Source organism: Mytilus californianus, unplaced genomic scaffold (genome assembly GCF_021869535.1).
Source record: "Mytilus californianus isolate M0D057914Y unplaced genomic scaffold, xbMytCali1.0.p SCAF_5, whole genome shotgun sequence".
Lineage (NCBI taxonomy): Eukaryota > Metazoa > Mollusca > Bivalvia > Mytilida > Mytilidae > Mytilus > Mytilus californianus.
The window spans coordinates 76,816,958-76,842,949 of record NW_026262701.1 but is presented as its reverse complement, the minus strand read 5'-3'; the positions used below and the strand labels follow the sequence as shown (position 1 = coordinate 76,842,949).

Genomic DNA, 25,992 nt, shown 5'->3' with positions numbered 1-25,992 from the left:
TAGTGCGCAACCCTCCCATAAACTAGAGCAGTGGTGTAACAGCTCAGCACTAGAACAAACTAAATGTCTGATGGAAATGGATTGATTCGTCAGATCGGGAGGCTGCACCATAAACAATTCACATAAAGACATTAAGATACAAATACAAATTTGACTCCTTGGCTTAATATGTTCTAATGATATTTATACTCCAATTATAGGATTTCATCCAACAAATATCCCCGCCCTACTTCTCTCAGTTTCTAGTGAACAGAATGAATTTGACCAGCATTTAAAGATGTAATTTTCATGTTGTATCATTGTAGTTTGTTCTCACTGGTTTCCTACCGATGTGTATGTCTAAGAAAAGAGAATCCAGTTGGTTATGTCTGGTATGTGGTGAAAAATTTGTTTACTTTAAAAACTGAAAGAAAACATTCACAGTGTAATGTTATATAGTTACAACCAAAAAAATTAATATATGTTAAACACATCAAAGAAAATAGCCAGTGACGAAGTGTAAAAGGTAGCTTTAAAGGTTTGTTTTTTCTACTCCAAAGGTAACAGAAATATAAAGTGAGAGTTGTATCTGTTTGTATTTAGTTCATTTCTCCAGTATATATGCGTGCCTAGAAAACCAACCTAACAATGTTAGAATAGATTTGATTATTTACTTCTTCTCCCACCAGGGCTGAAACCGGTACTTTTTCTTTTAACTTATATGGCCACACCACCTATATAACAAGGCCGCCTAATCCCCTGCCCTATATTAAAACATTAGTTTTCGTTTCTGGAAGTGTTACCTTCTCCTATGTATTGAACAAGGACGACTTATAAAAATACATGACGTATTTTTAAGTGTACATGAATGATCATCTACGCATCTCATTGTATACATGTAATTGCAGGGTGCTATTTTAAGAATACAATAAATATGGATTTTATATTTAAATATGTCTGCCTATGTGAAGTGAAAACTGCAAATTATACATTGTCCATTGGATTTCCTAAGATTCGGAAATTTCAGGAGTCAGTTTTTTTTTATAAAGAGCCTAGAAAATCAACCTAACAATGTTGGCGTAGATATGATCCTTTTCTTCCCCCTCAACCGGGACTCAAACTTTTAATTATTTTTTAACTTCTATGGCTACAACGTCTAGCATTGAACAGCCGCCTTATCACCTCTTCTTACTATAGCTGAAAACATTGGGCTACTAAGGTAATTGTAACAGGATATTGGAAATAAATTGTATTTGATTTAAAAAAAAAAAAAAAAAAAAAAAACATTCCAATTTTCAATAACAGTTTACAGCAAATACATTCTCACAATAACAGATAACAAAAAAAATAATAGTCCTATAACAGCTAACAAGGAATAAGACAATAACAGCTAACAGCAAATATATTTTCAGAATAACAGATAACAAAAAATAAATTGCCCCAAAACAGCATAACAGTTAAACCCCTTGCCCCCCCACCCCCCCCCCCCTCAACATTGTTTCGGGAGGTGTGTTATTCTCACAGATAACAAACGATGACGACTAATCAAAATACACGAAGTATTTTTTAGTGTTTAGGAATGCTCATCTACTGATCTTATTGGTTAAATTACAGGATGCTATTTTTAGAATACAATCACTATGAAATTGATATTTAGGTAAAGAACGCTTCCTACGTGTATTGTAACTTAGATTCAATGACATTTTGAAATAGATTTCTCATTTATATATTTCATTTAATATTTGTGTGAGCTTATTCTCATAACGTCGTCGTTGGTTGATTTTAGCAGAAATAGTCAAATCTTAAACTACTTTGCAAAATTTAACCAAACTGGGCCACACTCATCATTGGGATATCAACTGTAAAATAATGCGTCCGATAACCCCGCCTGTCAACCAACATGAGCGACTTGGCTAACCATAGAACATAGGGGTAAAATGCAAGTTTTGTCTTTATCTAAAATACCGCTTCCGATAGAGAAAATCTGATGTTTTCAAAGTGATATGATCAACCTACTGCGTATTTACATCAAAACTGATCGACGACTTCTTAGAGGAGTTATTAACCTTATTTGGTGAATGTTTCTTATTTGTAGCATTTTACACTTTTTTCTTGGAAACTATAATAGATAGAAACTTTAAAAACCAAAATGTTCAGATCGACAAATAAAAAAGTCAACATGGCCAAAATCATCTGACGGTTCCTTAAAGGAATTATTGTCATTAGATGACGATTTTTACCATTTTGTTTCGTTTTTCCTTATCAACCTAAACACTGTATTTGATAGAGATAAACTTGAACTGGCAAAAATGATAAGCAATATAAAATAAAAAGATTTGGTATGATAAAAAATGACAACTATCCACAAGAGACCAAATGACGCAGATGTTAAACTGTTGGTAAACCTTCCACAATGAGCTAAACAGGCATGGGGCGAATTACATTGCAATGTAATGCATTATATTACAGTCACTTTGACAAAACTATGCATTAAATTACAATTACAATTACATGCATTTATAAAATTAAATTACAATTACTTTTGCAAAGTAATGCATTGAATTACACATTACATTTGTAAATTTTATTATTAAGTGAAAAGAAAAATCAAATATTTTGAAAAACAACATGAAGTCACAAAAGATGATATTTCTGACTACCCGACTGTTTCACAAAACCTATCAAAATTGATTGCTCTTCTATCATTGGTTTTAATGTTTCAAGGTATACATCTCTGTGTTTTCTCTAAAAAGAAATTACAGAGATGGAGTTTGATACTTATTTTAACTCAATTATAACTTTGCTTTTATAAATATAAATTTGTTTTTTTTAATTTCAATCAAAATATTTACTGAGAATTTCTTTCCTAATTCTATAACAAAGTGCTTAATTTATGATCAAGTGTCAAATGGTGAAAACATTGATTGTAATACAAACCAATTAAGTGTTTTATGACAATGTTAAATTATCTGTTATTTAATCATGACAAGGTATCCATTGATCTTTTGACATCAATGGAACACTTTTACATTAATGTTTTTCAAATATCAATCTTTTTATGCAGGAAAATGAAATAAAATGAAATAAAAAAACAGAACTCAATCTGATATACAGTTTTGTGTTATTCATTTAGAATTGTAATTTGGTCATTCTAGTATTTATATCACTTTATTTTTATTTTTTAAGGTGGTACCTAACACTACAGGGAGATAACTCTGTAAAAATCAGCTAAACGTTTTAATTACGTTGTATTGTTAAGGAAATATTAAGCTTCTCAATGATCAAAATATGGGTTTGTCAAACTGCTATATAACCAACGAAATTTTTCTGATAAAGTGGTTGGTTCAAATTTTTTGAAATTTTTATATATTTTTGTCAAAGGGTCAAAGTAAACATTTTGTCAAAATTTTATGAAAATTAAACGAGCCAAATTGATATAAGTCAAGGTGTTGGGTACCACCTTAAATATATATGTCTGAAATATTTCAGACATAATAATACAATATCTTAATTATTGAAAGTCTTACCTTAAGATGAAAAATAAATATTAAATAGAAAATCAATATTCAAATGATTATGATCTTAGTTATTCAAGAAATCTTAAATTCTGCTTTTAAATTAGTTAAATCTACAACAATCTGTTAGAGTATGTGAAAAAAGTAATGCCATGTAATGCAATGTAATGCATGAAATTACACAACTTTTTGCTCATGAAATGCATTAAATTACAATTACATGTAATGCAAAAATTGCTGCATTACACATTACATGCAATTTCTTGGAAAAATGTAATGCATTACCATGCATTACAATTACAAATTTGCATTACCCCATGCCTGGAGCTACACCTCTACTGCATAGCAAGCTATAAGAGGCCTGACATAACAAAATGTAAAATAATTGAATAAGAAAACCAACAATTTAGGTACAAAACAACAAACGAAAAGCAAATATGACATGCAGCAACAGACAACAACCACTGAAATACAGGTTCCTGACTTTGGACAGACATATACAAAAAATTGGCGATGTAAAACATGTTTTCGGGCGCCCAACCCCCTCCCATAAAATCATAGACAAGATCTACAAAAATCCTACACGTTCGAAACTGTCAGACGACTCCTTAAGGGAGTTATTGCTCTTAAAAGATAATTGTTTTAATATTTTTCGGCATTTTTGAAAATTATCTTGAAATCTGGAAGAGTTAGAAAAAGACTTTAAATAGCAAAAAATGATATCAATACAAAAAGCGACTAAAGTCATGAATTATATATCAGTCTATACAATGCTGGAGAGTTGTCACTGCTGAATATGCGCAAAGATCTAGTTGAGCGACACAGGCTTTTTCTAGAATCTATTTTAAATCGTATATTGATGTTTGCGGTTAAACATATTTTCAGTGCAATTATTATTTCCAGAATGCTGTAGATTTGTTTTAACTTTTTTACTTCAGAAAGTTGGATTTATGGTTTGCAGTATTATTGGAGCATCGATCTTTTTCCTAACAGTTTTTACCCTTGGAGTGATCGGAGCAATCGTAGTAAGTTAAAACTTAAAACTGGTATATTACAAATCAACATGTACAATAACGGCACATATAAGATTCATTTGACTAATAGTTACTTGTACTTACTTGATTTCTTAATAAATGTAACATAAATGTTTAGTTTGATATTTTCGAGTATGAATTATAAATGTTAAAAAATGATTTAAAACTCTTTGTATGTTTCAGTAAACAGTTATGATTTTCCGATTCGGTTCACTATACTCGCACACAATCTTATCAAACAGAAGTTCTTTTATCTAATTAAATGAAATTTAATCAGCCAATTAAAAACACTTACCGTTACCTTGATGATATTTTGCTTTACATAATCAAGAAGTTTCTAACTTTAACTTACTTTAAATAAATCTAATGCATACAGCAATAGTTGTCCTTTTCTAGATGTAGATATTTCAGTTTTACAAGGGAAACTCTATACAAAAATTTACGACAAAAGAGACGATTTTTTTGTTTCCGATTGTTAATTGTCCTTTTTTTTACGGTGATGTTCTTTTGGCTCCTTCTTCTTACGGTATGTATATTTCACAATTTATTCGCTATGCCCGTGTCTGAAGTCTTTAATTTTTAATGCATATAATTTATGTCGAAATGCGCATCTGGTGCAGAAAAATTGGTACCGTTTATGTTATTATGTATAACTGGTAAATTATTAATTCATGGATTTCGTTACCACAAATGAATTAAAACTTTTCCAAATTCTTTCATAGACACAAATATTTGGTTGTGAATTCGAAGTTTGGCTCTACCTGTAGAATTCTTTTGAAAAACGGGATATCAATACCTAATTGTTACGGTGATTTTGATGATCCTTTTGATAGACTTATTCTTAAAGGTTTTCAATTCAAAACAGTAGTAAAGTCTCTAAATATTGTTTATATTGGTACTAACATTGATTTTGTTATTGAAAAATTAAAACATAACTAAATATGTATTGCTATATATGTACAGTAATGAGAACTTATGATCCTATATTCTGTCGAAACTGTTTACTTATATCTTGGAATTGCGCAAGGGCATGCGTTCATTGAAACCATACTTCACTACAGACAGGGGCGAATCAAGTTAGGAAATATGAAAAATGAAGCCAACGAACGTCACTGTCAAAAAAGGAAAAGTAACAATAGTGAACGCAAAATCGTCTATTTTGTCGTTAAGTTTTGTTTTGATATTTTCCGTGCGAAACTGAAATGTCCAAATCATGAAAAGGACAATTATTGCTGTTAATATTAGATGTATTAAAAGGAAGTTTCCTTGGGTAAATCTTTTCAGTATTGTTGCTTATTTAAAACAACAGCATCATCAAGGTAACCGTACCACTACGTGTTATTAAATTTATCAATTAAATAGAGTTTAAATGGATTTTTTCTAAATTTGGCCATAAACTGTGATTCACAACAATACTGGGCCAAGCCTGGTAAGCCTGTAAGATGATCTGGACAGGAGGTCTTCTTTTATTCTTCATTTCGTAAGCCATTCTATCCATTCTTAATATATTTTGCCAATATTTTTTTATATATTTTCTATATTTTAGCAATTTGATCCTTTTGTTATTTAATTTTTATTCTAAGATCATGATATTATCATGAATTGTAGAAACTTATTAGGGTTATGCCGCTTTGTATAACCTTAAAGTTTTCGACATTTTGTAAATACATTTTATTGGCTTTGACGATTACAATTTTGTACTAAAAGATAATTCCTTGAATTGAAGGCTATTAATCTGGGAATTTTTCTGATGGATAATAAACGGTAGTAGAGAAAATGACACTACTTGACGGTAGGGTACATTGGAATATGGATATATGAAAATAGAAATCAGTAACGATAAAACACCTAGTATTTCTTTACAGACATGCACTACAAAAGTCAAAAAGGCTGAAAAGACCAATTTTTGTCTAAATTTGCATCAATTTATTACTCGACATTGTTTCTTTGTCTGAATTGTTTTTAAAAATTCTTAACATATTATGAATTTGTCTAATAAGGTTCTTGATTTTTCTTGACAAGTGTCTTGACAGTATTAAAATTGTCAACACTTTCTGTATCATCTGATTAGAGTCTTGATTAGTCTCGACCAATTCTTGACTGTCTTGAATTTGTCTCGATCAGTCTTGACATATTCTTGACATTCTTAATAATGTCTGAATATGTCTTGACACATTCTTGACAGTCTTAAAGCTGTCTGAATATATCTCGACACATTCTTGACGGTCTTAAAGATGTCTTGACAATATCTCAACAGTATAAATTTCGCTTGAATTGTGTATAGACACATTCTGAACTGTTTAAACACTTTCTTTTGCTGTTATTTACTCATTTTTATTATAGCTAAACTTAGAAGAATCAAGGATTTGTATAGTAAGATACCTTTTGTGGACAACCCCGAATGACCCCCATGTAGTTTAATTTTGAATTACTTTTTAACAAACGTTTAATTAAAATGTTTTCACTTGGAATTCATGTCAAAGTTACTGACAAACACCATTTTTGATTTTTGCCGGTCAAAAAACTGCCAGTTAAATTTGCTTTACTAAAATGGGTGACTTGAGGCAGTTTTAAAATGTGACCAGGTGTCTCTTTTGAACCCCACCATTCATCTTATGCGTGTGTGTGGCTAAAAAAGGGGGGGACTTTCGTTTGGGACAAAGAATTTGTTCCCATCTTGATTCAAAAACTTATTCATTTTATTAGAACAACCAAAAACATTTTTTATTCAAAACTGAGTGTTGAATTTCATAATTTTTTTATCAAAACTAAATATTTGGATACTGCCCTCCTGATTTTTTTCTCAAGAAATCATAGAACAAAATAAATGATTAGATCTTAATCATGCGTGTCTGTTTGAGATCCATTTCATAAGACCAATGAGTTCTAGAGAAATCATTGATGGGACCTTTATAAATACAGTTTTCTATTATTCCTGAAGTAGATAATAGTTTTCTTTTCATCTTTGGGAAATTATCCAATTTGTTTTTATGTTAAATTATTTCACTTCATAATTTTTGATGAAGAAAATCCATTTTAATTCAAAATTTTTTAATTAAAATGATGATTTTCATTTTTATCTATGAACAAACTTTTTAAATTGTAGTGGCATGGTCAGTCAACTGATAAGTTGCATGGCTGATTACGGGCGTGTGACATTTGCGCCGATTTTTAAAATTTTCATTCTTTCATTTGCGCCGATTTTGTATTTGCTACTTAATGTATTTACAGTTTAACACTGTTGAGTAAATATTTGTACATGTACTATTATACCTTGAATGTATATACCAGGCTGAAGCTAGCGAACAATAACTAGCGAACAATAAGCCAGCGAACAATAAAGCGATATATCTAAAACCCGATTTTGCAGGAGTAGATTGATAGGTTGATGAAGCCTGTTTCTCCTCTACAAGACCTATATAGTCATACCCCGTGACACCCCTCGTTATTTTTCTCTAGAAGCAATGGAATAGGCCAACCCCTTTGTTTTTAACAATTTTTTCAAATTTTGAGCTCCAGTTTCAGATTTTTGAACATAGCGCCCTTCGATACCTTGCGCAAAAGATGCGCCTGTTTCTTTTCTACAAGACCTATATAGTCATACCCCGTGACACCCCTCATTATTTTTCTCTAGAAGCCATGGAATAGGCCAACCCCCATTTCTGCAAATGTATATCTTAGTTCAATTAAACAATGACATCAAAGGTGTTATATTTTACAGGGAAGGACTACTTTTACATACATGTTTGTACGTTCTAAATTGAAGTGGGTGCATTGGTGGTCTTACACCTACAAATAATCCTTTGACAGATGCAGATTTACTGTGGTACTGAATATTAGCCTAAAAAGAGATGTGACTAGTTTTATCAATGGATGGGATAAATACCATTTCATGATAAAGTTGAAATTGCAATATTTGGACGGAATTTCTGCCTTTTTAAATATTTTTCATTTAACGGCCGTTGCTGTCTTATTCATTTTTTCGGTTTTTAGATATATCGCCTTATTGTTCGCTGGCTTATTGTTCGCTAGTTATTGTTCGCTAGCTTCAGCCTGGTAATGTATATTGGTAAAATCTGATTATTAACGTTGTTCACTTATGTTTAATTTAAGAAAATCCAGGTCGTTACGCATGTTAAAATGCGAACTCTAGAAATGCCCGCATCAATACATTGTACGTTAGCACATTGTACGTTAGCCAGAGAAAGAAAAGATGGACTTCGTTATTGACAATTACGACAAATATAGAGACGAAATCACAAGAAAGGAATATATTAGATGTGTTGCCTATAAATACTCGGCAAGAGCAGATTTATGATTTTAATGTATTCCGTTTTTATGGATTTTAATGTTGTAAATTGATTTTTAATTCGTCATTTTAGCATAAACAGAGTAAAAACGGAGTGCTTTTATCTTAGGTTTTTACTTCTTGATTTTAAAGTATGTGAACATAGTGCTTTTAAATTGACTTATCCTGCTCAAAATCCTACTTCCACCTCCCCGTGGTGAGCAGAGGACAACAGTTATATACATGTTATGATTGACAATTCATAACATTTGTACAATAGTTATCAAAGGTACCAGGCTTATAATTTAATACGCCAGACGCGCGTTTCGTCTACATAAGACTCTTCAGTGACGCTCAGATCAAAATATTTATAAAGCCAAACAAGTACAAAGTTGAAGAGCATTGAGGACCCAAAATTCCAACTGGCGAACGTAAGAGGTCTATAATGTTAAATGAAAAATAACATTCACCTGTAATTTACCTGTAATTAACCTGTAAAAAAATCGGCGCAAATGAAAAAAAAAATCGGCGCAAAGGAAAGAAAAAATCGGCGCAAATGCAAAACGCCGCAGATTACAGGTAAAGCAGTAATTTTCCATATGACAGTCGCATATACCCTGGGGTGTGTATAACTTATTTGGAATACCTTAATTGTATGGGGAACATCCTGTCCACGTGTAATACTTAATATATATTGCAACAGATGACATTAATTTACACAAATTTTCTTCTGTTAAATCAAGGATTTGTATAGTAAGACTATACAAATCCTTGGAAGAATTAGGATACAATAACACTTTGCTATTTATGAAAAACACATTTTGGTACAATAATTGTTTATTTACCCTATTAACATTGAATATTATGCAATCCATGTAGAATGAAATATGTCTACAGTATGATTGGTTTAATTTAATCATTTAGCAATTATTTATAAGATTTAGGAATCAACATTTGTAATTATTTACAAACCCACATTTGAATCGGTTTTTATCAACATACCCACATTTGTATTGTTAATACTTTAAATTTCATAGCCATATTTGTATTTATGAAAATATTTATATACCCAAATTTTCAATTATTTTACATGCCCAACTTTTGTTTTTGTTGTAACAAGTGTAACTGAAACAACAGTATATTATATAAAGAGAAATAAAGATAAAGTTATATCATGTATATTGGTCATGATTTGTAAAACTCAGAATTGTCAAGTAAATTTAAGACACAATTCAAAATGTTCAGAATATGTCAAGCAATACTGAGAAAAAATATGAATGTCGAGAATCTGTCGAGAAATTTCAAGACAGTATTCAAATGTCAAGAATTTGTCAAGAAATTTTAAGACCATATTCAGAATGTCGAGAATTTGTCGAGTAAATTTCATACAAATTCAATAGAAATGAGATTTTGTCAAGAAAAATTAAGACACAAGTCAGACATTTGGAGAATGTCGAGTAATTGTTCATGCAAATCAAGACAAAAATTGGTCTTTTCAGACTTTTGGACTTTTGTAGTGATGTTCACAAATTATAACTATCTAACTATTATTATTATTTTCAAATTGATATTTGGAACATTATGAGTTTTACGTCAATTGTGTTTCTTTATATAATTATTATATTCCAGAGATCGATAATAGATGGGTCAAAAGGACTGGGTATGCTTTCTATTTTCATTACTCTGTTATCATTTGCTGAATCTGTATTGGCGATCATTTCTGCTTCATACTGTTGTCAGTGTTGCACTACCTGGAGAATACCAAATCAGACGGTATGAACTTTACATTCCTAAACGAATGAATTAGTTTCTTTTAATAGATTAAACTTATAACGAGTATGCACTTAAAACAAAGACAGCGGTCATTAATATGTCAAATCCATGTTGCCATCACTAATTTACAATTTTTTGATAATAACTCCAGCGTTCAAATTTTGTATCATTACATAATAAAAAGAATATTGGAATGATGATAAGTGTTTTCAATTCACGTGGTCTAGAGAACCAGTATGAGCTTTGTGTCATGGTCTTCGTCGCTTGTAAATCCTCCACATTTTCACCTTCTTCCTTAAATCTTATAACCGATTTGAACTAATAAATAAATTTAGGATGAACTGCAAACTCATTACAAAATCTTTTGACATATTTTATTGATTACATTATTTACATTACAACCTAAAGTTCACTGTCTGATATTTTACATTATTTGTATCTTAGTTGGGGTTATTTCGAATAGACAGAAAAAATATTAAAGTCATTCCTTATAATTTAATTCTAAATTCCATTTTTAAGGAGTAAATTATGAAAAACCGTTGATGACGTTAGGGTCACATTAAAAAATTACTATGTCTATGAGCTGATAGACAAAAAAAATTCAGCCAATCAGAAGACGTGTTACATCCAAAATTAAATTATTGTCTGACATTTTACATTATTTGTATCATAGTTTCCTTGTGCACTGCATTTTATTTATTGTTATATTTTACAGCAAAGAGTTTTATTTGTGAATAGTTCACAGTCTGGACCGATTTTAACTGTTCCACAAACCAATGTTCTGATGGGTAACACTATGGTGATACGCACAGAACACACAGACAATCCAGTTGTACAGTATCCAACAGCACAACAGTACCAGATAATCAACACAAATGAACCAATTATTCAACAAATTCAATCTGGTGTTAGTACCCAGTCTAGCATAATGAATATTCAACAACCACAAGTCTTCAATACCAGTCCCCCTCCTTACAAAGAATAGAGACTCACTCTTTTCATTTTTACAACCCACCACAACATGTTAGAACTAAATTGTATATTATGTAGATGATTCCTGAATTCCTTGTGTTGGCAAGCAACTAAATGATTTTTTATTTATTTGCGCATTCAAGAATGAATTTAATGTATAGCTATCATTTCATAGAGTTAAGGAAAAGAAAACAAAGTACAAAATGTATTTCATAATATCCTCAATATGGCTGTTATACTGCATAAGTAGAATACAATCTTTACTGATGTTTATCGTCATTAAGCTTTTGTCACATTAAATCAAATTAAAATGTTTTATATTATTAAAATCAGCAGAGCAAAGCCTCCCTACATTGTATAGTTTACATACATATAGATTCTATCACTGCATCGAGTGTAATACGATATTTATCCACTCGAGACAGTTAAATTTTCAAATTTAAAACGCGAGGCTCGCCGAGCGTTTTAAATATTTAAAATTTAACTGTCGAGAGTGAATAAATATCGTATTACACGAGATTTGATGGTGGAATGTGTTTCTCTAATGATTTTCAAACAATATGCAGGCAAACTTATTCCTTCTTTTCGAATGATCTGCAAAAAGATGTGTTCTTTCTATGTGACGTCATCAGGCATGGTCGCCTTTTTTCATGCCGTCACAATAGGAAATTCAGAGGAAAGCAAGAAAATTCGACGTCATAATCGGATTTTAACCAATGAAGAACTGAGATGAAACGAACCACACGTTGATTAAATTTTTTTATACAATTGGTGCAGAAAGGGATAAATTGACGAAGAATTAGAGAAATAATTGTATGTATATTGTATCTGCTCACTGAATAGAACTTCCTTGTGTGGATAAAAATTGGTGAACTACTTGTGTTTTGGATTTGATTAGATGTAGTAAAGCTTATACAAATTTTGTAATTCTCAATGTAATGAATATAGAAAAAAAATTCATTAAGAAGTTAAGAAATCTTAGTCAAAGTGATCCTAAATCTTATTGGTCATTACTTCATAAATCAAGTACTACAAAGACAAATGTACTAGAGAAGATATTACTTGAACGTTTTTATGATCATTTTAAGAAATTGAGTAATGTACAACATGATCAGGATGGCGATTTTAAAGAGGATTTTGATTGTAATGATGTAACTAATTTGAATGTTGAACTGAATTCTGTCATTTCTGAAGCCGAGGTTGTCAAAGCAATTAAGTTATTGAAAAATAACAAATCAAGTGGTACAGATTTGATATTAAATGAATTTTTGAAAAATCATGACAGAAAATTATTGATATATATGTAAAAATATTTAACATTGTTTTTAAATCTGGTAAAATACCTGACCTGTGGTCAGTTGGTACATGTATTATATGTCCAATTTATAAAGGGCAAAGGTGACATGGCCGACCTTGATTACTATAGGGGTATAACTATTCTGAGTTGTTATGGTAAACTTTTTACAACTGTACTGAATAACAGATTAAATTGTTACTTAGAAAATACGAATGTTTTTGCGAAGAACAGGCAGGTTTTAGGAAAACTTACATTTTTAATCTTCAATGCATAGTTCAGTTATATTTGTATCGTAAAAACTATTGTATTGTGCATTTGTTGATTACCGTAAGACATTTGACTCTGTTAATAAAAAAGCTTTATGGCGTAAAGTGTTGCAAAACTGTGTTGATGGAAATATATTTGTTATTATACATGCTATGTATGAAAATGCTAAATGCTGTGTTAGGCAAGGTTCAAAGTTATCTGAATATTTTCAAAGTAATATTGGTGTTCGCCAAGGCAAAAATCTGTCTCCTATATTTTTCTCACTGTTTTTAATTGACCTAGTAGAGTTAATATCCAAAGCTTATGATTGTCTATCTGATGTATGTGATGCAACCCATTTTTTACTTGATACTGATGAAATTTCTGTTTATTAAAGATTATACTTGTTGTTATATGCTGATGACACAGTAGTTTTTAGCTGAATCCAAGGTAAAATTACAAACTGCTCTTACCTGACATATTTATAAAGACCAGAATAATAGGTTTGTGGAAAAGGCCCATATGTAATAAACAAGACAAGGTTTCTGCTATGTTGTACAAATTGTTGTTTAATATGCATAAGAAAGATTTTTCCATTCTAAGTGTATAGCATGTATTGAAAATATTTTGAGTGATTGTGGATTTTCTGAATATTGGATTGCACAAAGTGTACCGAAATGTATATGTTTATCAAAACTTGTAAAACAGAGATTATGTGATCAATTTTTAAAAGCAGAATTGAGGTACAACTATTTTTAACTCACCACAATGTCTTAACTATAAAATTTTTAAATATAATCATGGTTTAGAATATTTTTTACTTAATTTACCAGATGATTTGAGGAAAGCCTTATGCAATTTTAGATGTCTTAATCATCGACTCCCTATTGAAAGGGGTCGCTTTTGGGTTTTAGAACGTGACGACAGAATTTGTGACATTTGTAATAAAAACCAACTAGGGGATGACTATCATTACTTGTTTTCTCATTTCTCAATGCTGGCAGGAAATCATTTTTACCTTGTAATCTTAATATATTACCAACCATAATACTGACAAAAGTTATGAGTTGTTTAATTCTGTCTCTTACAATGCTGTTCTTAAAATTGCACAATTTTGTGCTAGCTGTTGTTAATTAATATTGTTTCAACCATCAATATGTCCATTTGAAATTTACTGTCTTCCTCAAAACGCATTACTTTTTTCACATTTATATATGTTAATGAATGTTTATAAGGTTCACTGTATTACTTTGTTATTTTTTTATATTATGAATACTTACATTGTATTTGTGCAATTGTTCACATGCCCCTGTTAATGAAATTAAAAACTTGAACTTGAAACTTTGGGGTAGTGATTTCGCGTATTAAAAGACTATTAATAAAATTTAGAATGGAAATGGGGAATGTGTCAAAGAGACAACAACCCGACCATAGAGCAGACAACAGCCGAAGGCCACCAATTGGTCTTCAATGCAGCGAGAAACTCCCGCACCCGGAGGCGTCCTTCAGCTGGCCCCTAAACAAATATGTATACTAGTTCAGTGATAATAAACGTCATACTAAACTCCAAATTATACACAAGAAACTAAAATTAAAAATGATACAAGACTAACAAAGGCCAGAGATCTCAACCCTCCCCCTATACCTCTAGCCAATGTAGAAAAAACAAACGTACAACAGTACGCACAGTAAAATTCAGTTTAAGAGAAGTCCGAGTCCGATGTCAGAATAGGAAACAAAAGAAAATAAACAAAATGACAATAATACATAAATAACAACAGACTACTAGCAGTTACTGACATGCCAGCTCAATTAAACTGATTGAAAGATTATGTCTTCATCATATGAGTATCAGGCACAATCTCTCCTGTTAGGGGTTTAGTATTATACCGTCATAAAATATATGAGAAGAACATAACCCGTGTCATGCCAACAACTGGTTTTAGAATAAATATGTTTAATTCCGATGCAAAGACCCTATAAGTGAATCAATATTAAAGCCAAAATACATGTATGCAATTTTTAATGACCTGACAACAGTATCGTAACTATATCCCTTCTTAATAAGTCTGTTTAAAGGTTTTGTTAGCTTTTGAGGTGAATACTGACATTTTTGTGCTTTGTAAAGAATATTACCATAAAAGATTGGATGTGAAATACCCGAACGTATAAGATGTCTGCATGTTGAGTTATATTTACGAATGATGTCCTTATACCGATGATAAAATTTAGTAAATGTTTTGACTAGTTTATGATATCGAAAACCCTGGTGTAATAATTTTTCAGTAATATATAAATTTCTCTCGCTCAAATCTAATACGTTGTTACATACACGAGCGAATCGTACAAGTTGAGATATATAAACACCATAAGATGGTGACAAGAGAACGTCACCATCTAAAAATGGATAATTAACGATAGGAAATGAAAAATCATCTCTTTTATCATAAATTGTTGTATTAAGCTTAATAGATATCAAGATCGAGGAAAGGACAGTACTTACGTAATGTTGTAGTAGTCCCTTATTTTTTTTTTGTATTCTCTCATTAGTACAGATTAACATTTGCGAGTAGAACAACAGTAAAATATTACATAGAATATTATTTCTTTATATGTTAAAAGGAACTAGTAATCGTTGTGTAGTTAGTTCTTGTATAATTACTTAATTTACGAAAAAGAAAATAATGTGATACTTGTTACTGCAATTTAAGCATTTCAGGATAAAGAAGAGTAGGTCATAGTACTGACCCCATATATATCGTATTAGGTCACTAGCACTATGTAACTAATAATACTCGTCAAATAACCCTTTTATTATATAGAAAAACATTAAAATGATACAGTTTAGTTCTGTCGCTGATTCCATAACTTACAGCAATATTGCACTAGTGCAAATATCAGTTTAAATTGCACGCTAACTTTATGTACATGCAAGATTTTAATAAAAAAAAAACACAATAGATAAGTATTTCAATACAGACGCATTTGTTCTTATCAATGTGTTTGCCAACGCACGGTACATTATCATACCAAAAAGGGCCAACTACCGTACAGATAAATATCTACGGCGAAATAAGCATTCAAATGTATGGGACATGTTCTTGGGGAAAATAGTATATAACGCTTTCAATGTGTATAGCAGTTGTTATTTGAAGTTATTAGTACATATATTTAAAGCATTTGTATTGCAGTTTTGTTCATTTGGCCTGTCAACGTACGTGCGTTTTTAAAACAGTAACTTCAGCTCGTGGTAAGGTAGATCGGGTGTCTTTTTCTGAGCATCCCTGCTGGGCATGTTGCAAACATACCTAGATTGAACTATCAAAAAATTAAGTGTCGTTAAGCGTATTTAAAATTTTCAGAAAAATAATCTTTTAAAATCAAGGACTTAATTTGATAGGACAATTTAAATTTGTGTGTGTTTTTTTTTTTTTTTTTTTTTTTTGAAGAAAAAAGGTCCGTCACCTCTATTTCTTTTTGATTTTGTTGGTATTTCGAAAGTATATATGAAAAGCAATTCTCGCATTGAATTTTAACCATTTCTGTTGTTTAATGTTTCCTAAATTAAAAAAAAAGTTTTTCCAATATAACCCATATAAAATTACTGTTTTTCAATGTATTTTAACGGAGAAAAAAAAACAAGGTCCGCGACTCCAACTTTTTATATTGAAATTTAAAAGTACACTGACCCAGTATCTTTTACAGAAGTTTAAGAAAAATTTTTAGTCAAACATTTAGACACCCGAGCTACCTTAAAATAAGAATTTCACATTAAAAATTGTTGACATAACATACATGTACAAGCAATGTGTACGATATATTTGTGTATAATAAAACGTGTACATTCATAAGCTTTATTTTCAATATTATATATGGACCTCCTCTGCTTGTTGTTGTTGTTTTGTCGCTTTTGGACGCATAACTTCAAGAATAAATTGTACGGGGTTTATATCCGTGATCATCTGTGAAAAATTGTCTGGAAAATTGTAGCCATGACAAAAGTAACTTAATAAGTGCTGGCTTATGGTTATGATGAAAACACTTTCAATTAAAAGTAGGAAAAGGGGCGTCAATGAAATCCTCCTACATTTACTGAAAATCAACGAATTTGATTCTTTAAATTTCAAATCAATGCAATTGATACAGGTTCATGTGTCGATGATTAGACTGAGACAAAATAAATGGACCTGACAATTCTAAAACTAAAAACATTGTAAAAACAAATATAATTGAAAGGAAGTAGAATTATAATTATATATGTTCGTATATTTCTAATCTTCTCTTCCTGGTGCAAAAACAAGATAAACAGCTTATAGACCACCAAACATTAATTATGCTTTTAGTTTATTTTTGTTTTGCCTTGCTGTTCTGCTAAGCAGTAGACAAAAAAACTAAGTACTGACCAAATCGAACCTCACTAAAATCAGGGAATGATCTCCAGTATCTTTTATGTTTGAAAATATTCAGGTTGGTTATCTGAAATAATAAAAAAAGATGGTTTGTTCCACGAAAATAAATTGTCGTTACCTTAAGAAAATCGTTTTATTGATTTGGAGAACTTCGAGAGTTTTAAAGATGTCACTATAACGCTGGCTAACGTGGTATAAGAATATGCGAAAAAAAAAGGATTTTTTTTAAAATGATGGATTGGTTGATTGTTGGTTGTTTAACGTCTTGTGGCAAATGTTTCATAGATATTCAGGACGAGAACAAATTCACAATAAATACAATTGGCATGTCCTATAATAGAGGCCGTCCGGGATGAAGATCTTGGAAAGGAGTAGGTTCAGTAAGACCCCTTTTTGGCCCCAAAATATAGAAGTATTACAAAGTTGTTAAAATGTAAACTTTTAACTATTCATTGGAAAGAGGAATACGTCTGTTACATACATATGGGCCGTTTTTGATAATACAATGCACATGTATCGGGTACTAGCATCATGAAGTCATGCTAAATAACTGAAATCTTCGAAATTTTAGCATTTTGGTTAATTTTTAGACGGTTTCCGTCTGAAATGGAAGTGGCCGCATTTGTGTTGATTCTTAATATTTAAATGTAAGTTGTATTTTATGATAATACATAACATATATAAAGGTTGAGAATGAACACGGATGCGGCCACTTTCATTTTTGACAAAAACCATCTGAAAAGTGACATATTATGGCATATTTGATAGATTTTTCATATTTAAGCTTGAATTTGAGCGTCTTTAATGACTAAATCGGTTTAAACCTTTCACATAAACTGATTGAATCGACTGAAGTAGACACTTAAGTGTTTAAAAAGTGTCCAAAATCTTTCATCAGATGAACTTGAATTTTGAGGCCAAAATCGGCCCTTACCGGACCTACTCCTTTGGACAGCAATTGGAAAATGAGAGTATATTGGATAGAGACAACAAGCTACCAACGAACGACTCAAAAAATTAATGCAATGCTTCATAACGTGCAGAGAGCGTACAGCATTCTCTCTACACGAAGCATTGAATTTAACGTCCCCATTCTAACCGTACGTTGCTGCTTACTTGTACATCCCGCACAGCCAAACGGAGGCCCCATTTCGGCAAGGGTTTTGCAAGAAATAGTTGTTTACAAAAAGTTTTTAAAAACCACGCTAAATAAATAAGCCGTATTATCAACCGTAATAAAATGAATATTCCATCAGCAATAAAATCCCCCCCACCCACTGAATATCAAATGGACCACTAAGGCTATGTATTTAATCATGTTTTAACTGAGCAATTTTTAAGTTTTTGTCATATGAATAGGTAAATAACTAAATTCATAATATTATTATAATCATTTTATTGAATTTATGTAACTTTCTTGAATATTCAAAATAAAATTCACATTTTTAATATCTAGTTTTGTGTGCACTCACACAAGGCCTACATTGAGTGTCTACTGCATGTGGTCAAAACCTGATTTAAACTACACGTAAATATTGATTTTTATCAATGGGAAACGTAATAGACTTTAGTTAAGGTGTTGAGTACACTTACACAAACCAAGTTTAGCTCAATGTGAACACGGCCTAACTCTCAAGTTGAAATGTTTCGATTTATTATTTCACCAATAGTAGCAGACATAATGAAAATGTCGCATTGCCATTAATCAATTAAACCGATTTCGACAGAGAAAAGAAAAAAATGCTATTTGCCGAATTTGTTTACTCCTAAAAAATATTTATAAAAGATTAACAAAAGTATGACATAATTATGCTTATATTTTTTTAATAAATCTAAATCTTATCATTTGAGGTTTTCATTTCCGAGTTGCAGAAAAAATTCATTCAACAAAATCCATGTACGTTTTGGCAGCATTCAACATGCATTTCTCAGACGTTACAATGTTTAATTATTCCCAGTAGATACAATGTTGGTAGTAACATCCACAAAAACAACATGAAAATCTTACAACATAGTAATAATTATAGATTATTACTTTAGGTTAGCATTTTTCATATTGGCCTTGGTATATGCCCGAGACTCCCACATCAAGCCAGAGGTCTGATATGGGTCGATTTCCGATACCAGGGCCAATATGGAAAATACTGCTAGGGGATGTTTAACGACCTTGTATTTGACTACCCATGAATATGGAAAATGCCATGTAACACATATGGTCAGGCCATTTTGTTTATAGTTTTTAATTGCCAGGTTTACCGGAAGTTTAATTCGGGGCTCAATATGAGTATTTGAGCGAAAATATCGATGATGGCTCCGATGACAAATAACCGACTCCGACTGCTGGCTATTATTGGACATGCAAAAACGTACATATAAGTACGAAAAATGTGATAAACATGCATGTTTTCGACTACTCGTATGCATGACAAAAACCTATAGGAATGTTAAAGCACAGTAAAAGGCTTAGACATCAAAATGTCTTAAACTTCATCAAACAACTTTGGGAGCATAAACATCATCAAAATTGAAAGTGTTAAAAATATTGGGAGCTATGTATTAAGAATCAAAGTACTGAAGTACTGAACATCGGATGACTACAAGTTCTTGTGGATGGTCCCAAGCACCGTTGTCTCAGAAAAAAAAGCACATCTCTATACCTGAAAGTGAGGTTAATGTACAGATATTTTTTTTTTCTGAGACAAGTTCGTGCGTGGATGATAAATGAATGTCAGGGAGTTCAACCTCATCGTAATAACTATTATATTGTAGTGATACAAATCAGTATACTCTGGTTTGTTGTTATTTATTATATTTATATTTGTATATTACAGTTACATGTATATATAATTTTCATCCATTTGTATATCATTCTATTCTACTATAAGTAATAGTGCAGTGCAAGTGCATGGTAGGCACTCTTCTGTAATAATTCGATTTTTTCTAATAGATTGGATATTAGTAGGCATTCATATTTTCCCGCCAAACGTTCAATCTCCCATAAAGAGTTATCGGTCCTTGAGAGAGAGAGCAAAGACCGATAACTCTGCATGGGAGATTGCAAACGTTCTTGAGATATTCTTCCGCATGCGTTAACACCCTTTTCTGTACGTGTGCATAGATATTAAAGATTTTTTACTTAAATATATATTTTCTAATGACAAAACCTTTTCATATTCTTAATTTATGTTCTTAAAAAAATATTTTTAGGAGTATCCATTGAAAAAATGAATTTATAACAAGCGATAAGGAATGTTATTTTGCACTCGATAATGTCCGCGTTTTTATCATGTTTATAGATCGGTTACAATCCCAACACGAAAGTTACGTAATGGAAATCTATATAATTCTAAGTCCTATAATTAGTCTTTTGAACTTTCCAAAATGTCGTTAACAAACTTTAAAGCGAAAAATTTGGCTATATGATCGCGGAGATTATGACAGATATCGTAACATCTTATCCGAAAAAAATTGGGATTCCGTAATAAACTCAAATAACATTGAACAATTTACAACCGAAATAACAAAAACTATCATAGAAGCCGCTGAAAAATGTATTCCAAATAAAATAATAACTGTTCGTAAAACTGAACCTCCATGGCTAACAAATGAAATTAAAAAAAAGATAAGGAAAAAAAATAGAATCCACAGAGAGGCTAAAAAATATAATAACCAATCGGATTGGACAAAATTTAAGAAAATACGAAATGAAGCTACCAGTTCAATAAGAGAATCAAAGAATGATTTTAACAACAATTTAATTAAAAAAATCATGAACAGTAACCCGTCCACTACTAATTGGTGGAAAACGGTCAAACAAATATCCGGGTTAAAAACAAACGACGCAAGTGTACCTCCATAAATGGTTAATAACAACTTAATATTTGATGAAATCGAAAAGGCAAATGAATTTAATCGATTTTTTTCTTCCCAGTCAAATATTGATGATTCAAGTGCTATGTTACCTGAAGAACTTCATAATATTAGTGGTGACATTAGTTATATAGAACTTACTGTTACTGAAGTTGAAGATATATTGAAAATTGTTAATCCCACAAAAGCTTCTGGTCCAGACCTCATAAATCCCAAATTGTTAAAAGAAGCATCTTCTGTTTTGAAGTATCCATTATGTATAAGCGATTTAACTTATCGTTAAGTGCGTCTACTTTTCCAGATCAATAGAAAAGAGCAAATGTTACCCCAGTTTATAAAAATAGTAAACCGAATGACATGGAAAAACTATAGACCTATTTCTTTGTTGAGTGTAATTTCAAAGTGTATGGAACGCTGTGTATATAAACATGTTTACAATCACTTCAAGCGTAATAATATTTTAACAAAAAATCAGTCAGGCTTTACACGGGGGGATTCAGCGGTTAATCAATTAATTAATATCTCAAATGATTTTGGGAAGGCTTTAGATAGCGGTAAAGAAATAAGGGTAGTATTCTGTGATATAAGTAAAGCTTTTGATCGAGTCTGGCATAAGGGACTGCTATTCAAACTTCAACAAACGGGCATATCGGGTTCTTTATTAAAGTGGTTTGAAAACTATCTTACAAATAAGAGTCCAGCGGGTGGTTATTAACGGTTCAAGTTCTGAATGGTTACCTGTAAATGCAGGAGTCCCACAAGGGTCCATTCTGGGCCCTCTCCTTTTTTTTTGATATTTATTAACGATATTGTAGAAGAAATTCAAGCTCAAATTAAGCTATTCGCAGATGACACTTCATTATATATTATGGTTGACAATCCAACAGAAACAGCTACAATTTTAAATAACGATCTAGATAAGATTGATAATTGGTCAAAGAAATGGCTTGTGAATTTTAATGCCCAAAAGACTGAAAGTATGATAATTTCAAAAAAAATAAATAGACCCTTTCATCCTCCATTAAATATGAATACCCAAGAGCTACAAACAGTAAGTAAACACAAACATTTAGGTGTCTTTTTTTCTATCTACGGATCCTGGAACGACCATATTGAATATATAATTTCTAAATCTTACAAAAGAATAAATATAATGAGAAAAATGAAAAATGTTCTTGATAGGTTTACACTTGAAAAAATTTACATATCATTTGTTCGCCCAATTCTTGAATATGCCGATGTCGTTTGGGACTCTCAAAATCAGAATTTGATCGCTAAACTTGAAAATATTCAGGGGGGGGGGGGGGTACTAAACTTACCAGTATTAACAATTTATATGACTTTTTTTTTGTTGAAACTCGATGGGAAAAATTATCTGAAAGACGGCGCAGTCATAGACTAATTCATTATCGCAAAATTTTGAATAATAAAACTCCAGAGTATTTAAGAGATTTATTGCCCGATTCAGTAGGAAGTAGACATGATCACAAAACAAGACAAAGATATAATATTTCACAAGTCAACACACGGACCCGTTTATATTCTGAATATTTCATCCCAGCAACAACAAAACTATGGAACACTCTTAACTTAAACATAAGAAAATGTGAATCTCTATCATTATTCAAAAAACAAATTCGTACCCAAAATAGTAAGGCCCCAACGTATTATTATATAGGATATCGTATTGGTCAAATTCTTCATGCTCGCTTAAGAATGGATTCAAGTTCATTGAATTCTCACCTATTCCTTCGTAATTTCGTAGACTCTCCAAATTGTCGTTGTGGTGATGTAGAAACAAATTATCACTTCCTGTTATCTTGTCCAATATACACTGATTTAAGACATGAACTATTAGATTCTGTTTCAGTTCTTCCTGTCCAAGTTGACACAAAAACTTTGTTTTTTGGATCAACGGTACTCTCAGATGAGCAAAATAGTCTTTTATTTAGTTTGGTGCAGAAATATATTATTAAAAGTAAACGTTTTAACCCTTGATGTTAATGCTTCATCATTCAATAGGAACCCAAGCATTTCACACTGTATACATTATAAAAATTCATGTTTTTTTCTCTTTTTTTTTCATTTCTTCTTCTCTTAAGTATTTTCCACCTTTTCATATTCATATATTTATTACAGAGCATGCCAGTAATTATATTCATGGATTGTTCAATAAGTGTATTATTTTTGTAAAAGGAGACAGATTTGTAAAGCAAATTGCTTGTTTCTGAATCCTTAATATTCATTGCATTTGTATAATATGGTTCAATGTTGATTTATCTGAATAAATTTTGTTTAAACTAATGGAAATCTAGGCGACAGCAATACACCGGAATGCCCTCACGGTCATCCGATGTAAAAAGGATATTAAACGTTACAAGAGAAATGTATCACTCAACTGAAGGAAGGGCACAAATTTACAATGTACAATTATTTTAAGCCATAAAGGAAGAGATAGCAGCGTTAACTCTCGGGAGAAATTGTATGCACTTAAAACTTATTTTGTCTTGTACTTTGTAAGTAGCATACAATTAATCTTAATACAATCATTACAGGAAAAAGACCCTTTTAACACGAATAAATAACAAAAACGTACGACGCGTGCTCATATGGTTCTTTTTTTTCCAAACAGCATCTATAAAGTGTATATGCAAGTATTTATTTTAACTTTTCGTTTTCTGTATGATTTTTTGTTTTTGCCTTTAAGATAAATAACTCAATTGGTTGCATTTATTTATTAACTTTTTATTTCCATGTGTACGATATCAATGTTATACATATGTAACTTTCCGTTCCACTGGTAAATTATTATTTACACTATTATCTAATAACAAAATATTGAAAATAACAATACTTACAGTATACATGTATCACCAAATAAAGGATCTAAAACCAAATTGTTCCGAAATCCCTTATTGGTGAATGAAACAATGGTGTTATTCGAAAATAATTTCAAAGTTTATAAAGAAATTTATAATTTTAATGAAAATATGATATAAAATGTACCATATTATAAATACGTCTATGTTTTTGGTGCGGGTGTAATGTCTGTGCCTGGAAATAATCTAATATCCTGTATTTGTCATTGGGCTAGTGCATGGTTTTTTCTGTATTGATCAATTAGAATAAATGCATGTTTGTGTCTCAATGTGTGTAAACAACAACAACAACAATAAATTAAATAAATTAAAAACAAAAAAAAACAAAAAACAAATAATTCAACTTTAAAGTAAAAAATCAAAAAACAAAAATTATGATGCATATTTTTTCAGGAGCTTTGTTTGAAAAAAATCCCTAGACAAGTTTAATATAGGTTAAATAAATTCAGACGCATATACGTATTCATTACAGAAATTATCATCATCAATAGCAAAGATGTTGAGAGAGGATACCACAGGAGATTCTGACACTTTCAACCCCATCGTTTTCCAGTTAAAAGCTTTGAAGATATTTGGAGCAATACAGATGGTATTAGGTGGAATAATAACACTTATTGGAAGTATTAGCTTAGGTTTGGATCAGAGCGAAAAGAATTGTAATTTTGACATTGAATTTACTTTATTTGATGTTGATATCGGTTGCAATAACCGATCCAGTAAAATTATCGGAATCGACGGTGCATGCCTTGGACTATCTCTATGGGTAAGAAATCTTTATAGAATTCATGTTAACTCCTTACTTGCAAAAACTTAAGAGAAAACAAGAAGTAAAATGCATTCTACAAAACTGGGGCAATTATAAAATAGTTATAATAAAAAAAGATCTGTTCATGTAAATAATAAAAAAAAACTGTTCATGTAGATCATAAAAAAAATAACTGTTCATGTAATTAATAAAAATATAACTGTTTATGTAAATTTTGGGTTTCCCATAGCAAAAGGAGGACTGTGATATCTGAAAAAGGGCAGTTTCTTATCAACAGCTCCACCTTAAAACCCTTGTCTGGATTTCTCTCGATTTTTTTACTGAACTTTAATTAGGTCTTTCCACTTTTCGGTGGAAAGACCTATTGTATTTGTTCTGATTATTATTTTTTTTCTTCTTCCGCCACTTTTATTTCTTGCGTATAAATTTTGTTACGCAAGACGCGCTTAGATGTTTGATATATAATATCGAACAGTTTATGCGCTTTGAAATTCACCCTGCGTAACTGAAGACTTTTCTTTGTAGGAGTTATCTCCCCGAACACTGTTTTCCTTGTGACTGCATCTCCTCTGTAACCGTAAAAGAAAGTGACAAATTTATTTTATAAAATTGCTCGTTATATCCTTCGCATGATTTGTCCTATTTTGACCGAAGCGATACAAACACTCCATATGAGAATTATTTCCCCTTATGCGTTTGTTATTAGTGATATGCATTTCTATCTTGTAAACCATAAGTGATAGGGACCTAGGATTTTTTTATTTGAGGTCCTTGGTCCAAAAATAAGAAAATAAGTCCAAGGTCAGAGGTCAAGGTCATATTTTAAATTTTGATTTTGGCTTATTTTCACTTCTTTTTTTTAGAAACCGTATAAGATATCGACAAGATATTTTTACTAAATTGTAAGTTGCGACATGTCGTAACACATAAATTTTGGTTGAAATGGTACGCTAACATTAAATTG

General features: G+C 31.1%; 1 protein-coding gene across 2 annotated transcripts in view; it reads left to right on the top strand.

Annotated features, from left to right (window-relative positions):
* LOC127703079 (uncharacterized) overlaps window positions 1-14,445 on the top strand; it is a 182,639-nt gene extending 168,194 nt beyond the window's left edge. For both annotated transcript variants that reach the window (XM_052207485.1, XM_052207487.1), the window contains 4 exons: window positions 306-371; window positions 4,433-4,519; window positions 10,446-10,589; window positions 11,305-14,445. Coding sequence is in view for 1 of the 2 variants with exons in the window: in XM_052207487.1 (XP_052063447.1) it covers window positions 306-371; window positions 4,433-4,519; window positions 10,446-10,589; window positions 11,305-11,574 (567 nt within the window). In the remaining variant the exon portion in view is untranslated. The remainder of the gene's footprint in view (window positions 1-305; window positions 372-4,432; window positions 4,520-10,445; window positions 10,590-11,304) is intronic.
* The last annotated feature ends 11,547 nt before the right edge of the window (window positions 14,446-25,992 follow it).